Source organism: Botrytis deweyae (genome assembly GCF_014898535.1).
Source record: "Botrytis deweyae strain B1 chromosome Unknown BDEW_011, whole genome shotgun sequence".
NCBI lineage: Eukaryota > Fungi > Ascomycota > Leotiomycetes > Helotiales > Sclerotiniaceae > Botrytis > Botrytis deweyae.
Window position 1 is genome coordinate 414,330 of NW_024066218.1, and position 16,582 is coordinate 430,911.

The window sequence follows — 16,582 nt, forward strand, 5'->3', positions numbered from 1 at the left end:
CTCGCCAACTATAGCAAGGATTAGGAAAGAGCCTTGTAGTTTTGAGGCTAGACTTTTATCCAGGAATCGGCCCGCATCGTCATCCGTAGCCTTTCCCGAATCACAATTCTAGAATCTCGAAGTCCATCTTCGGTCAAGAATGTTTAGATCTCTAGACCGTTTATAGACTATCCATAAGATGTTGGCTCTAGAAAAAGTGCATTTGTATTATATTTTCAACATAAGGTAGATGCAATAAGGATTACCTAAAAGCAAATCGATCTCGACCGATATACTACTACTTAGGTATCAATACGTTCCCCAGCAGCATCAACTCCACTCCGGACCTCGGACGATTAGCAGCATCTCTCGACAGGCCTCCTTGTAATTTGGTTTTATCTGCCATCCAATCAACCACCCTTACCAATGCCTCTCCACCTTCCCGTCGTCTCAATGTTCTGTAGCAGAAGATCACCGTCACTTCTCCAACGAAACCCCTCAACATTCCTCCGTTCGTTGTCAAAAACTCCCGCTACTCTATTCAGTGCAAGAATGGCATCCACGCTCCCAAGATTACCTCTCTTCGAAGCTATCTCAAGCCATGACCCCAAATCTACATCAGTAATACATTCAGCCTCTGGAAGACGGTTTACATATGGTCAATTATTACACGATGTAGCAGAAAGAAGAGACAAACTCTCTAACGAGGCTGGGCAAAAGGGATTAGAAGGAGAAAGAATTGCTTTCCTTGTAGAAAATAGCTATGATTATGTGGGTGCGCAACCCAAAATATCCATACGCAGAAAGAGCATAGATTAAGATAATATATATAGTGACATTACTCTCCATCTTTGGTACACACTCTATAGCTGTTCCATTGTCCCCGGCATTTCCTGCCCATGAATTACAATACATCTTGGACCAAAGCGAGGCTTCAATGTTATTGTCTTCAACCAAGTTCGAGAGCAAGGCTCAAGAAGTGATGAATACTGATCTGGAATCCAAACCAAAACATGTTAAACTTGAGAAGAAGCTCGAGAGCTCAGACTATGGCAAAGTCACGTTGGAAGGGCCATCAGAGGGTAAAGGAGGCATGATGTTGTATACGTCAGGCACAACCAACAGACCTGTGAGCTTTCCCATTGGTATAGGATTCGAACAGTCACTTACAGATACCAGAAAGGAGTTCTACTTCCTCAATCGGTCCTGACAGCACAATCAAAATCTCTGATCGAAGCTTGGAACTACAGTCCTCGAGACCATCTCCTTCATGTCCTCCCTCTTCATCATATTCACGGCACTGTAAATGCCATTCTTGCACCCCTGTTTACCGGTTCCACGATCGAGTTCCTCTTCCCATTCAACGCCACGGCCGTCTGGCAACGCTTCGCTGCCCCTTTCCTACCGGATACCCAAATCAAGGAACCCGTCACGTTCTTCACGGTCGTCCCCACAGTCTACAATCGTCTTTTAAAAACCCACAAAGATCTCTCCCCCGAACACCAATCTGCAGCAAAAGAAGCTATCTCCCCCTCGAACCTCCGCCTCAACATCTCCGGCAGCGCCGCCCTTCCTACACCCACCAAAAATGCTTGGTCCACCCTCTCCTCCAACAACATTCTTCTCGAACGCTACGGTATGACCGAAGTCGGCATGGCCCTCTCCTGTAGTCTATCACCCACGGACCGCGTGGACGGCAGCGTAGGCTGGCCCCTCCCCACCGTGCAAGTCCGACTCGTCGATACCGAAACCAACGAAGTGATTGCTCCCGGCTCAGAACTCGACTCCAACGGCAAGGAGCGCGATGGAGAAATCCAGCTCCGCGGTCCCACGATCTTCAAAGAATACTGGCGCAACCCAGAAGCTACACTCAAAGAGCACGTCGATGATCCCGATGGCGGCGGTCGCTGGTTCAAAACGGGCGATGTGGCTGTGCGTCGCTATGTTGACAGCGCGGGGAAAAGTAACCAGGAATGGGCTAAAGGTCCTATGTATTTCATCCGCGGTCGCAAATCAGCTGACATTATTAAATCTGGAGGGGAAAAAGTAAGCGCGCTTGAGGTAGAACGGGAAATGCTATCGCTTCCCCAAATATCAGAATGTGCAGTCTGTGCCGTGCCGTCGGGAAATTGGGGCCAAAAGGTCGGGGCAGTAGTAGTATTGAATGAAGAATTTCTAGAGGGAAAGAAATGGGGACCATTGGATATGAGAAGAGCGCTCAAGGAACGATTGGCGGGATATAAGATTCCGCAGGTGATGAGGGTTGTGGAGAGTATCCCGAGGAATGCAATGGGGAAGATTAATAAGAAGGTGCTTGTGAAGAGTGTTTTTGTAGATGATATTAGTGGAGATGAAATGTAAGAGGTAAAATTGTAACATGGAAGGGCTGGAGAAACATACGAAATATGTTGTAGTGTAGTAGCCCTTATATATAGAACATCGAATCAATTCATTACCGTTCCCATCTATAGAACAGCACTTTGGGATTTGCCCTCGGTGTAGATGAGATTTACCATTTTAGCTTGCAAAACAATTGATGCGAAAGTAGTAGCGGATCAATCATATTTACAAGTAGAAGGTAGATGTATCATCTGTACTGTCCCTATTTGTAACCTCTAACAGGATGCATCCATACTATAGACATTACATCACCTAAATATATCGATAAGCAGCTAACATAATCCTCCTGAAAAGAGGAGAGGAACGGGACAACAAAAACCATACGAGCAGAAACCAGAAGTGTGATTCAGACGAAGAAGCCCGCATAAGCAAACATACACTCATTGCTCCTTACACAAACTTCAGATGAAAAACAGAAACAAGCACACACATAACCATAAATTCTTTCTCAACATACTTGCCTGGCATTCACTGTGACGCTCATTGTTTTCATTGATATGTAACTTTGATTTTGCTAAATTCATGCTTCGCGCATCTCGATGAACACACCTCTGATATCTGAGCCTATATTGATTGCCCAGTGTAGAATAACGCCATGCATAAAATAACCACCACCAAAAGCGGTAGTGTAATAGCAGAGCAATAAAAACAATATGGCACAAATACTACTCCCCCATAGTTTTAAGAAGCCGATTTTAGGTATTTGTTGCCTTCAATAATGCTGCATGCAGATACTGCCATGAAAAAACCGGAAACCTTTGTTGAACCGCCATCCATTTAGCCTTAGCCTACTTCGTGGACCTTTATAGAAAAGAAAACCACGAAATCGTAACGCAGGTAAAGGAGAATCGTATCTCATCTCGTGTACATGTCGAAAGCGTCTAGACTGAATGCTTAGCCTTCGCACGAGTACTTCCACTGTGTGCACTATCGGTATGGCCAGAGAATTCAACTGCCTCGGATGCTGGGAGCTTCAAGACTTCCTTAAACTTTTTGCCGATGTTCATCAGAACTTCTTTGCCCTTTTCGGCAGATCTTCCCTTTCCTCCAGCACCATTGCCATCTCCACCTCCAGGAATGCTCTTGCCGATTGTGCGAGTCCAGACACCAACACGGTAGAATCCCTTTCTGACGTTGACAACAACACCCATCACCTCTCCGTCATCCTCTTCTTCGAGAGTCTCTCCAATAGCTGCCAACATGACGTGGAGCCAAAGTTCATCAATAGGAACATTGCGCTTTTCCTTGAATTGATATGACCATTTTCCACCGTGCTTGTTTTGCTGATCCTCCCATTCAGGTCGAACGCCTTCCTTGAACAGATGATAATCGGATTTGAGAGCGAGTTCCGAGGTTGGTGCGATATTGTTCTGCGAAAAAAAAAAGTTAGCAAAGTCAAAAGACGATAGACAAAGACAAAGCACTTAAGAACATTGTACTTACGTAGACACCCCAAAATTCCTCAACAGAGTTGAAGGTGATGACTTCTTTCAAGAGATCGTTCCAGTTATCACCCTACATTTAAAGTCAGCATGGTCGACCTAAAAAGACCTTATGGTAGGAGAACAACCTTTCCACTGGGTGGCTTTGTGAACCACAAAGTCCATTTGTTCATCAAAGGATGCTTGACGTTGAAGTTATCCTTATCATGAAAAACAGTAATTTGTTCACCATCTGTGGCTGGCTTGGTGTTCTCATTTGAATTGCTGGCTCCTTCAGGTGAGACTGGAATAGTTGACAAGTCAACTTGTTCACCGGTTGGTGCTTGTGCTGCGACGGCTGCCATGTTTGTATTATATTCGAATGTGTGGTAGGATCGAGGGTCTGACGGATCGTAAAGGGGAGGAGAAAGAAGAGTTGAGTTGGAATAAAGTCAGTGCTGAAAAGATTCCTAGAGTTGATGTGATGTGCTCTTGCAGAATTGAATGCGAGGCTAGTCGAAATTCGAAATTCTATTTCCGTGGCGGGGTGATGAGTGAATGGATAATGGAAGAGTCTTGAGACGATTATGCTCGGTTCACTTTCTGTTGATTTGATAGACTTGTTGCTCCAGGCAAACTGTCTAATTTATATGTATTGAGATTATCGGAGTTCTTCCGATTTAGTATTGTAAGGGTGGATTTGCTTTGGCTGTGAGCACTTTCTTCAATTTTTTGAAGTTGCGATGCGACTAGACTAGACTTGCAATTAGAGGTGGTGGGTGGTGGTGGCCCTTGCTGTTTTGAAAAAGCTCGGCTGGAACCCTTCATGCTTAGTAAGACAACTATCACGTGATTCACTGGCATTTGGGCATTGGCGGTCATTTTGGTTGGGCCATTCCTGAAAAGTTGATATGCAGAAATTTATCAAGGACTTTTGAGATATTTGAAAACAACGTAAACGGATGAATGAATAGAGGATGACCTACAGAAGACTTGAAGCAATAAATGACTGGATGAATATATATTTCGCGTCCAAATGGGAGGAAGTCGAAGAATAGGTATTCCACTATCAGATATCAGATAGCGGGATCCAACATACGTCACCGATCAATCAACAAACACATTTACAAAAATTATTTAGAAAATCATTGACCCCTTCCCAAATGCATTCATTGTTTTATATATGATCTAGACTTCTATGTTCGTAATACAACTGAAGCCAATCCTAAACGCCTCGCTATGATATGATGCAGTACTTTTAAAAGTCTATCCAGTCGAGATCTTGTGAAATCCATCAAATCGCCATTGGCCAGAGTGTGTAACGAATCCCGATTTGTGACCATGATGTACATTTTCTAAAGTTCTTTGACCTTCTCTACCACTTTCTCAACTGTGACTTCCGTACTGCGACCGTTCAAGTAACTGAGGTAGCAGTTCCAGCCCAAGGAGACGATGTTGACAACCAAGACTCGGTGCTCAAGGGGAACAAGTTTGAAGTTGACAGCTTGAACAGCAGGCCAGATCATATAATTCTTTTGGAGGGCGGTAGAGTAGTTGGCTTCGATCTTCTTCTTTGGATCGGTTCCTTCGAGGACGGACATGGTGGTAAGGAACAAGCCCAAGTTGAGAGGGGCAACGATACATTGATCGGCTGCGACTCGAGCTGCCATTTCGAGGTTCTTGTTCTTCAAAACAACATGGTTTTGGAGGAATTTGAACCAGTTGGTAGCGATCGGACCAAAGATAGCTAGAAAGGTTTTGTTAAAATCTCGTGCCGATGTTGTTTTGAGCTCTTTTCTACATACCACCACCGTAAAGTGCCATGCGACCTGTGCGGGCGATTTCATGGTCTTTGACACCCTTCTTTTCAACTAATTGTTGTGCCAATACATCTCCAGTTGCAAAGAGGACTGCCGATGTCACACTTTGAGTAAGGACAGGGCGAGCTGCCAACTTCATTTGGTACCTGTTACGTTAATGTTAGCTATCGATCGTAGAGATCTGAGACAAAAAGAATTATGATATCAGCGGTTGCATAAAAGATAAGGAAATACCTACCAGCGCAACATTTTGATTATGGAGTATTGGACTTTGATAGAGTTTTGAGGTTGTGCCTAGGTATCCCTATTCTATAAATCCAGAAGTTGATGAACAATTTTGTAAAAATCAATTCGGATTGGGGGTAAATGTTGTGTTTTTCCAGATCAATTCAGACCGATAGTTGGTAGCAGATACCTAATAAATAAATTGTTATCCTTGGCCAAAGATCTCCATCAGGGTCTGATAACGCTAGCAAGGTCAGTACTGTCTTCGAGCCGACTTCGGCTAGTTGTCGGACCTCTTGAATTTCACAAATTTGGAAATCCCCAGGTTGCGGAGAAGAATGCTTATATATTATTATTCTCCAATGTCTCTGATTTTATTACAAGCTAGTAAATCTTGAAGCTTGACATTGAACTAGTACTATTGTTCTTGGACAAATGGGGTTAATAACATCAAGAAGCTACTAAAAAGGGGTCAATTCAAGTATCCCCGGGCCATGCACCAGCTGGGAGGATTAAACAAAGGATATGTAAAGTCTAGATATAAAGCACATTAAGTTTCACTGGAGCCCAAAATTGTCTTTTGATGTTAACCATTGCAGCGTCAATTCTCAGACGTCGTTTCACAAGGTAGATACAATTTGCATCTATTCTCTCCCTGTGTATGTATGTACAGCATATCTCATTATCTTGTGTGTGTTTTCTACTCTCCTCTATTGTCCAATGTTTCTTCCCTCAGAAGATTCTTCTTCATGTGACTGCAATTTTTTCCACATGCTCAACATCTCCATTATATCTCGAGGCCTTGCATATCCTCAGCGGTTGTTGCGCACTTATCCAATTATCCCATTAATTTATAGCCTCTTCGGCCAAGGTCATGTATCATAAATCGTCAATTCGAAAGGCTTTTTTTTCGAAAAGAATAATAGCAAATAACTTTTTAGCGTCACTGACATGACTACCCAACAGCATTAACTGTTTTGTTTGGGGCAAAGCTACATAATTTCGCTTGCGAACTTGCTTCTTAAGCGAATGGTCGGTCCGTAAATGGTCAATACCCAAGGTACGATGGTCAGTAGCGCTCCAATTCCACCAAGTAAAGATGCTGCTCCTTGAAAGGTAATATTGTTGAACATGATAGTTGCAATGAGAGGGAATATACCGCCTAGAATGTTCCGACAGAAACTCTGGGCTGCGAGAGCAGATGACGCATATCGATGATAAGTGTCTGCGAGGTAGTTGAAAGTTGCCAGATATATCGAGTATATTCCCATAGTTGCGCAGCCGATGGCAAGAGTTGGGACTATCCAAGGAATCGAAGAGAATTGTGTCCACTGAAACATTGTGAGCCAATTGAACAATACCTGAAAGATACATAACTTACGCCGAACCAGAAAAGGCCAATAGGCAGCAAAGCCGATTGAAAACAAGCAAAGTACAGTCTTGCCTCGGGAGACGAGAGATCGATTTTTCTTCGAATTATGCCTGGACTTTTTGCGCTGTTGGACGACCATTTGAGACACGCAACGAGCCATTGTTCTTGGTAGATAGAAATGAAAGTAGATATTGTTGCTCCGATTGACATAGCTGCAAACACAGCGCCGGATTGTTGAAGATTAAACCCGTGGGAGGTCTCAAACACTAGGGGAACTGAGCCACTAAGAGCATGCAGTGTTAGCAGATTAAAAAAAATAGACTTTTGAGATCCAGCTCGATACTTACAAGGTCAGATAGAGCACTGCCCAAGCAAAGGCAACCCATAAGCTGAAGAAGAATACTACCGACTCTGTGAATAGAAGATGAAATGGACGGTAGACGGAAATTTTGATCATTTGCAGGAGCGATTCTCTTTCTTCGTCTGACTTGACCTTCCATCTGATTCGCTGCGACTCATATTTTTCACCTGATGCCGACGTTGGCATATCAATACCAAAGAAGCCAGCCTCCTCTCGTTCTTCGTACCACTTGTTCAAACATTTTGCTTTCCTGCTCAGTAATATGCTACCTCTCGTTTCTGGAAAGAAAAGTGTTATGGCCTACATGAGACGCACATTAGCATTTCCTTCGGTTAATTTCGGAGTTGAGTCGAAATACGCACAATAAGCAGGAGTCCATTTGTGATAACCTGTACCCAGAATACCCACCGCCATGATGTGTTCTGCGCAATAAAGCCGCTCACTAATGGGCCAAAGCCAGTGCCGAAAAGTGCTGCCCCCGAGAATAAGGACTAAATTCAGGTTAGCTGGAAACAACTTTCTTCGCGACTTTCAAAGTAGCCATCTATTTACCATGGATGTGTTTCGACCCTCCTTCTGATGAATATCGCTAATCACTCCACCAACCATTGTTGAAAACACAGAACTCCCGCAACCAACAAAGAATCTGGCAACAAGCATGCCAGGATAAGATCGAGTCACGGCACAGCAAATTTGGGTGATAAAAAATAGCAGCCCGGAAGCTATGAAGATTGGCTTCCGACCATTCAGCTCGGAAAATGGGGCCAGAGCCATCGGAGCGATAGCGAATCCTTTTGTGGTAAGATTAGCTGCATGCTTGTAATGAAGTCTCTAAAATAAAACTAACCAAAGCAGAAAGTGGTGATCCCAGCCAGAATCGCAATGTCTGAAACATGCCAGTATTCGGACATTTGCTTGACAGCTGGCGAATATGCACCCGCGGTGTAGGCTGTGAGCATAGTGGCCATACAAGAAAGGAAGACAGTAAATCGTTTGCGACTTTCTGGCCAGTCGAACGGTGAAGTGTACTTCTTCAATTGTGGCCGTGGTGGTGCTGTTGCCGAAGAACCGTCGGATGAAACGTTACTCGTAGGCGAAGGGATCAGTGTTTCGAACGTTAGATAATGATAAATGATTGGACTTGACGAATGAAGCGCGCTCTGCGTTGCTGGATTCACTGCAGGCTGGGCGGCGAACTCGAGCCTTTTCTGGCCATCGTCCTCGAAATCGGTTGTTGAGTCAGATACTGAGGTTTGCCTGCTAGGATCACCACGAGATGACATATTCAATTCTGCTTCGCCCATTCTTCGTTGCTCCAGACTATAGAGACAAGTGAATGTCTCCAATATATACTCAGATTGGGATTCGATGACGATAAAGATTAAGCATTAGATGGAAAGTATAAATGCGATAGAGTCTGAGAAAAGAAAACAATGACTCAATGGGAACAAAATAGCAATGGCCGGCATTGAATAGAGATATGTATGAAAGCAATACTCCCTGGTACCTGTTCCCGTTGAAGCTATAACAAGCCTTCGAAGGGTTTACCGCGGATCTCAATGAATTAAGCCATGATGAGTTAGATGACCCGTCTCTAGTTCGAGAATTGGCTGCAGAGATGCGGATTTTACACCGAATTTTCCAATGTGAGTTGTTATTCCCGAACGGAAAGTATATTTTATGGTGGGTTGGTGGATTGGTCATGATGAAAGAGGGAGGTGTGGCGGACTGGTGGATCGGTCTCTTTCGGAGAAGTGGAGTATTAAAAAATCAAGATGGGGAACTTGGCTGTCTCGGCTGTCAATTGCGGACAATATCACGTTTGGACCCTACTTCACGTGATAGATTGATATATGAGATGGCTGAAAATTGAAGGGAAAAAGAAGAATATGGACACTATCGTTGCGCCTCCACCCAATCAATTGGTAATGACAATCAAGTATCTCACGATTCGATAAAAGAGATGTATCGTAAACCATGACTGGAATCCCATCTTCGTTGCTCTTTTCCTGATGGATATTCTCCGGCGATCGATGGTCATGCGAACCATTTGTAGATAGCTGACTGAATGTTACCTCAGCTCTTTTGTGAAGAAGTGGTGAACGACCAGATAAATTTCTTCTGGATGACAGACATTGATCGTCTCGAATATGATCAGGACAATATAGGAAAGTTGCCACGAGAAAAAAGGAAGAAATTATTATTGTCAGAATTTCAGAATGACAAGGAGATTCTATGATTGCCGACACTTTCCAACTGTCACATAGAGACTGCCAGCCGCTAAATGTTTTATACATAGAACTATCGTACCAACATAGTACTCCATAATATGAGATTATACCTAGTACTTTCGGGGACCTAGGTGGGTAGGTGTGGTTGGTAGGTATGGGAGGTATAAACACCCTTCAGGTAAATCAATACTTCACTTAAAGTTTGACTTTGACTTCACCGCATCGTTTGATTCTTTTAGTGGATTATGTCAGTAATGCCGCCAACCAGAGGCTCAAAGTTGTGTTCGCACCATGCATGGAGCACAATGAAGGAGGGGGAGGGGTCTCAGTCTCCGGTTCTCAGCCTTACAAGCATTCCACACTCACACTTAATATACCGATAATCAGTGAAAAGAGACAAACAAAAACTTTATGCTTCTTTTGGCCTTGAGCTTCTTTTCGCCTTGAGCTTCTTTTGGCCTGAGTGCTGATGTCCTGATGCGATTGGATCGTCTCCATCTTTCGCGTCTGTCCCGTCCCGTCAGATCCCGCTTCCTTGGGACCTTTTTTCTCTGTTCGAACAATGATAGCATTATTGATTCTCAAAACGGGCGAAGTGTAATGTTGACATTGTTACAAAGCCAAACTCTTCTCGTTCCTTAGAGTTCTGATACAGAAGTGATAAGCCTATCAGATAATCCGGATGTACCCCTCTCTAAACCACATCCGGTTTGAAGGCTTGTCAAGCTCAGACAAGGTCGATGGCGTGATAGCTACGTGCTACAATTTTCTCTTTTACCCCTCCTAATTCTTACGATGGCGACACTTTGATCAATGATTAAGTAATAATAAGGCATCATTCAATTGAACGGACTAAGTGAATAGATTCCTTCTTAATAAACCCCCGAACTCCTCCGTCCTCTTCCTTCCTTCTCTCAATCTCTACTTATACTTTGATACCAACTACATTGTACAAACAACCCCGATACTACCTCATCAAACCCTCAACAAACATTCAAAATGGCTGAAGAGAGACCAACCCCGTAAGTTTACCTCTCGATCCCCCATGAAGGATATATTCTTCATTGATATGAATGTAACGATTGTATCCATTTGGCGACAAGTTGCATGCCAAAATTAAGAAGTGTCAAAGGCCTTCTCGCGTGCATTGTGCAACTTTACTATTATACAACCTTGGACTCTACTAACATTGCACAAAGCCTCCGTTTAGGATCCATCGCCCCAAACTTCAAGGCAGAGACCACTACTGGCCCAATCGATTTCCATGAGTTTATCGGTGACAAGTGGGTTGTCTTGTTCTCCCATCCTGAGGACTACACACCTGTTTGCACCACTGAACTCGGTGCTTTCGCAAAACTCGAACCAGAATTCACCAAGCGCGGCGTGAAGCTCATTGGTCTTTCTGCAAACACAATTGAATCGCATGGTGGATGGATCAAGGACATTGATGAGATCTCCGGGAGCAAGCTTACCTTCCCAATCATTGGTGACAAGGAGCGAAAGGTCGCCTATGCATATGATATGTAAGCATGATCAACCATTTCTCTACGACTTTGAAATATGTGCTGATGAAGAAACCAGGCTCGACCACCAAGATATCACCAACGTTGACTCTAAGGGTATTGCATTCACCATCCGATCTGTTTTCATTATCGACCCAAAGAAGACAATCCGCCTCATTCTCTCTTACCCAGCTTCCACTGGTCGTAACACTGCCGAGGTTCTCCGTGTTGTTGACTCTCTTCAAACTGGTGATAAGCACCGCATCACAACTCCTATCAACTGGGTTCCAGGTGATGACGTAATTGTCCACCCTGGTGTCAAGAATGAGGAGGCCAAAACCCTCTTCCCAGAATTTCGCACCGTCAAGCCATATCTTCGATTCACTCCTTTGCCAAAGGAGAAGACATCTGCGGCAGAATAAGTGTCGCGCGAAGCGAAATTATGAATTGATGAAGGGGCTTTCTCGATCGAATGACAGATATGACAAATAATGATTAAATCGGCGATTGGCTCAATGAGGTCTCCCTTTTTGGATGTCTTTTGGAGGATATTCTAAATTAGAACAAGCAAATAAAAAGAAAAAAATATCAAAAGCCTAATTACTATCTCACAGTCTGAGTGATTTGCATACATGATTTGCACTTTGTTTTTACGAATCATCGTCAGTATTGATTCACATCCCATTACCTAGGTAGGTGTTTTGTCTAATTTGCTTCCGAAATATATTTTCGAACATATTGAGATGATCCAACGTGTGCTTCTATATATATCAATCTTATATTATCATCAGTAGGCAAGTTCGAGGTGAGATGCTACCTATAAGCATGATAAGTGACTTCCTGCTCGTCCCAACTCTCAACGGTCTGCTCACGGAGTACGTACCTAGATAGGTCTCCCGCATCGGGTGGCCTATCAAGCCAGCCTGCCTACGTGTCTCGTACAGATATCTTCCTGGTAGACACTAATCAATCTGAAGCAGATGGGGCTGATATTTCTCCTCTTTAACTTTCTTCAAGACTTCAATCTGCTAAACACCCAATTACATATACAGATTTATATGGACTTTATATTATTTCTAGAAACATTTAGACCCTCCTATGTGCGATTAATTTCCTGTGCATGAAACAAGCAGCACGTGGGAATCTGCACCATTATCACTATCGGACGAACCTTATATTCCTACCCCCAAAGAGTACTTCTGAGCAATCATATTCACGCTCTGACGGGTCCGAGCAACTACAAGGCTGTTCTACAGTTTCGAAGATCGATAACCCAACAAAGGAACAACAAACCGTGCATGTAGATTCCAATCAATAATATCAACACTCGCAAAGAAAAAATCTAAAGGGGGAAAGCAACTGGGATTTATATTGTCAAAATTCGAACACTTCGAGATCGGCATACTAAGAGCTAGGAAGTGGGCTGGAACCGCAGAAATTCCTTTTTCCTCGCTTCGAGAGGTATCAATTTTCCAAATAAGGCGGAGATTAGGAAAATTGGCTTTTTAGCTGGGACAAGGCGCGTTTGTGTAGAGAGTTCTGGTACCGATAAGTGCGAGGTGTGTGAGACTATTGAGTTCGGCTTGCTATCCGATCTGACACAATAGGCACCTAGAATCCCCTAAGATTTCGGCGGAAATACTACATCGAGAAGAAAAAGGGCCAATCATTCGATTACTGCCGGCTTCCAGGCAAACCGTCGCTACAGGTTACCTGCATCGTACACTCTACAAACTGTTCTGCGGAAGAACGATCGATTTTCCCCGTTATTCTTCTCGTGTAATCTGTGCGGCGAGTGGATCTCCTATCCTCTCCTGAGTCCTTACACCCCAAACGAGAAATAGTTTCTGACCCTTGGATTACATATCGGGAGATCTCGACAAGGCCGAGTATAATTTGGGGGGAAGCCCTTGTTGTTTTTTTGGGTACTTCTAAGGTAAGCTTCAATATCCACACGCACGTCAAAATGACATCTGTTGTTGGTGATATCTCTTTGTGACTGTTGATGAATTGCTTTTTGTCTTTCGCAGCATGATTCAACATGTCGGATCCGCTAACCCTTCGACCAAAAGACTCAATAGAGTCATTGTACGTCTCCGAATCTTCGACCGACGACGAGGGCTTAGACTTCAGGGGGGAGTCAGAGAAGACTGACGGCGCTTTTCTTACGGGTGTGCGAAGAGGACTCAAGAAGCTAGGATCTGTTTCCGGTAGCCGTGGTCGACCTTTCAATATTCACACAAGCAAGAGTTCTACGCCAGACCTCTATCCACGCTCAGCAAGTACCGACCAATTCTTGCTGTCGCAGAATGAAAAGAAGTTGAGCGGTGCGAATCTCGAAAAGCCTCTCCCAACCTTGCCCACGACACCTACATCCCCTATCATCGAAGATACTACAGGAGATCCCCCTGACACACCAAAAGCTTTAGAGGGTATGTCACGACCAGTTGCGACCGGTAATAAAGCCAGCACGTTGGATTCTACGAGCGCTTTCCAACCCCAATCCGGTGGATTCAAGTCGGTCTCGAGTACATACAAGACGGATATGAACAATAGTCAAACTAGTCTTGCTACTCCTGGCAGGCAAGATGGAGGTGAAGGGGCAGAGGAGAATCGAGAAAATGTTGTGACACCAAAGAGCAACGGGCCTCCGTCGGCAGCACCATCTCCAGCACAACAACCTCGCCCTTCGGTCGCAAGCGGAGCTGGTACTTCTGGAGCAACACCGTCGACGCATTTGTCAGGGCTTATGTGCAACGTACATCGAACTACTGGAAAGGAACCTCACCCATTGGTTGGTGCTACAACTACAATCTTGGGCGATAAGCTCTACGTATTTGGCGGTCGGATTTTATCACGAACACGCCCTTCCCTAACAGCCGACTTATATGAACTTGATTTAATACAGCGGCATTGGACAAAGGTTGAGACTACTGGAGATGTACCACCGCCAAGATACTTTCACAGCGTATGCGCGCTTGGCGATACCAAACTGGTGTGCTATGGAGGAATGTCCCCAGCCCCACCACAGAGCCAGGCTCAAATGGCTGCCTCGGCGCAAAGTGGGCAGGATTCCCAGCCGGAGGTAGTCGTAATGTCTGACATTTATATATATGATGCGCCATCAAGAACATGGAGTTTTATACCGACGAACGATACACCGCAGGGGAGATATGCTCACTGCGCTACTGTTCTTCCTTCATCAGCAGCATTTGCATCTGTGAATGCCCCTTCTTCTGCCTTACATCACAATCCTCAAGGGCCAAATCCTAATCAAGGTATTATTGGGGTGAATATAGATGGTACTGGCGGTGCCGAAATGGTTGTTGTGGGTGGTCAAGACAGTGCAAATCACTATATCGAGCAAATTAGCGTCTTTAATCTACGGAGTCTCAAGTGGACCAGTACTCAACAGCTTGGAAAAAGTTGTGGGGCATATCGTAGTGTCGTGGCCCCTCTTCCAGGTCATGTCTCTGCGAAAATAGGCAAGGCTACACCTAATAAACCAGACCATGGTGGCACTACTCCAGATTCAAGAGAACCTGGGTCATCAATGCTAATATATTCCAATTACAACTTTTTGGATGTTAAGCTAGAGCTACAAGTTAGAGCTTCTGATGGAACCTTGGCAGAAAAGCCTATGCACGGGTCATTTTCTCCTCCCGGGCTTCGATTTCCAAACGGCGGCGTTATAGACACCAATTTCGTTGTCAGCGGGACTTATCTCACTTCTTCTAAACAGGAGTATGCATTATGGGCTCTTGACTTACGGACTCTTACGTGGAGTCGCATTGATGCTGGCGGCAGTGTTTTCAGTCAAGGAAGCTGGAATCGTGGTGTTCTGTGGAATCGAAGGAATACATTTGTTATACTTGGCAATCGAAAACGAAGTCTTGTGGAAGATTATAATCACAGACGCATAAATTTTTCGAACGTCTGCATGGTTGAACTCGAAGCTTTTGGTTTGTATGACAATCCTCGGAAGGGGGCACCAATGTCGGGCTTTGTCTCGGCCAGTTCACCTTTCGCAAACCCTTCATTAAATATCAATAGCAAAGCGGGATGGAATGCAGGTGGGCGCACACTTTCCAAAGCGGCAGAGGAATTAGGCCAAAGTGCCTTGGCTCTTAGAGAGTTAGCCGACATGGACATTCTTTGTGTTGGCGGCGAACGTATACCAGTCAACTCTCGCATTATTGCAAGAAGATGGGGGCCATATTTCGTTCAACTACTTCGCGAGGGCACAGCAACGCAAGACGGTAATGACACCGCCACCCTGCGTCCAGAAGGTGTATTTCGACATAATCAAAGCAGGAATAGCAGTGTTACTATCACACCTAGTCTCGGTGCACAATCCTCAAATCTCTCTACTTCATCAACATTAAATAGCTCTTCCATATCGGATCCCGCCTCTTTGGCTCTTCCTCCCGACTCGGCTGCTTTGCCACCTAATTCTAGACCACGGACACTTTACCTACCTCATACACAGCTCACACTTCAAGCTCTACTTCATTTCCTGTACACATCGTCTCTTCCACCAAACAATTCTACACTCTGCACTCCACAGATACTCTGTAGTCTATTGCAATTAGCACGTCCATACAAGATCGATGGGCTACTGGAAGCTGTGGTGGAGCGATTGCATGGTGTGTTGGACAGTAGGAACGCTGCAGCAGTTTTCAATGCTAGTGCAATGGCTGCTGGAGGTGGTCGCTCTACTTCAACTCCATCAGATATAGCAGATCCCTGGAGTCTCAACAGACTGTCAAATGGAGCCGAGACCTTAATGCAGCTTGGATTGGATAACGAATTAGGATATCATGGGCAGCAATCTTTGCGAATCAATACCAGTGTAGGTAATCTTGGAACTGGCCAAGGAGGAAGAAGACAGGACGACGAAGAAAGTATGAGTGCGACAAGTAGCGCCGCGAGTGATGTCAGCGGGAGCGACTTGAGTGGAAGCATGAGTGCATCAGAATCTGGCAGGGTTGAAAGCGCAGGGGAAATTTGGAGGGGCGATATTAGTGCAGTTATTGGACTACAGAAGAGAGGTCTCCGGGGTTTGATGGAAGGCAGAAGACTTCGCGAGAGAGGCACAAGTGCGAGCGTGAGCGGACCTTCGTCCCAAAGAGTAGGACTGGGGATCGGAAACAATTAATATGCAGATAGCTATCACGCTTTATGAAGATTTATGACAATATTTAATGATTGCTCTAATATTTGGCGTTATCTTATATCTCGAAGTTATTTCGGACCTCTCATCAAGTCTAT

At 44.6% G+C, this 16,582-nt stretch overlaps 6 protein-coding genes across 6 annotated transcripts; 3 read left to right on the forward strand and 3 right to left on the reverse strand.

Annotated features, from left to right (window-relative positions):
- Nucleotides 1-153: 153 nt before the first annotated feature.
- EAE98_005590 (uncharacterized protein) lies at nt 154-2,441 on the forward strand. The gene is made up of 3 exons (XM_038953212.1): nt 154-754; nt 813-1,108; nt 1,159-2,441. The coding sequence occupies exons 1-3, from the start codon at nt 406-408 to the stop codon at nt 2,338-2,340; spliced, it is 1,827 nt and encodes a 608-aa protein (XP_038810313.1). The 5' UTR covers nt 154-405; the 3' UTR covers nt 2,341-2,441.
- A 413-nt stretch (nt 2,442-2,854) lies between these two features.
- EAE98_005591 (uncharacterized protein) lies at nt 2,855-4,540 on the reverse strand. The gene is made up of 3 exons (XM_038953213.1): nt 3,950-4,540; nt 3,823-3,894; nt 2,855-3,749 (listed from the first exon to the last, which is right to left on the reverse strand). The coding sequence occupies exons 1-3, from the start codon at nt 4,163-4,165 to the stop codon at nt 3,261-3,263; spliced, it is 777 nt and encodes a 258-aa protein (XP_038810314.1). The 5' UTR covers nt 4,166-4,540; the 3' UTR covers nt 2,855-3,260.
- Nucleotides 4,541-5,155: 615 nt separating this feature from the next.
- EAE98_005592 (uncharacterized protein) lies at nt 5,156-5,869 on the reverse strand (the record flags this gene model as incomplete). Its single annotated transcript, XM_038953214.1, has 3 exons — nt 5,156-5,547; nt 5,606-5,766; nt 5,859-5,869. The coding sequence occupies 3 exons, from the start codon at nt 5,867-5,869 to the stop codon at nt 5,156-5,158; spliced, it is 564 nt and encodes a 187-aa protein (XP_038810315.1).
- Nucleotides 5,870-6,837: 968 nt separating this feature from the next.
- EAE98_005593 (uncharacterized protein) lies at nt 6,838-8,882 on the reverse strand (the record flags this gene model as incomplete). Its single annotated transcript, XM_038953215.1, has 6 exons — nt 6,838-7,176; nt 7,227-7,500; nt 7,565-7,878; nt 7,941-8,069; nt 8,131-8,369; nt 8,426-8,882. The coding sequence occupies 6 exons, from the start codon at nt 8,880-8,882 to the stop codon at nt 6,838-6,840; spliced, it is 1,752 nt and encodes a 583-aa protein (XP_038810316.1).
- A 1,547-nt stretch (nt 8,883-10,429) lies between these two features.
- Nucleotides 10,430-11,924, forward strand: EAE98_005594 (uncharacterized protein). Its single transcript, XM_038953216.1, has 3 exons — nt 10,430-10,831; nt 11,009-11,332; nt 11,391-11,924. Exons 1-3 carry the CDS (start codon nt 10,809-10,811, stop codon nt 11,731-11,733), a joined length of 690 nt encoding a protein of 229 aa, XP_038810317.1. The 5' UTR covers nt 10,430-10,808; the 3' UTR covers nt 11,734-11,924.
- A 1,428-nt stretch (nt 11,925-13,352) lies between these two features.
- EAE98_005595 (uncharacterized protein) lies at nt 13,353-16,469 on the forward strand (the record flags this gene model as incomplete). Its single annotated transcript, XM_038953217.1, has 1 exon — nt 13,353-16,469. One exon carries the CDS (start codon nt 13,353-13,355, stop codon nt 16,467-16,469), a length of 3,117 nt encoding a protein of 1,038 aa, XP_038810318.1.
- Between the last annotated feature and the right edge of the window lie 113 nt (nt 16,470-16,582).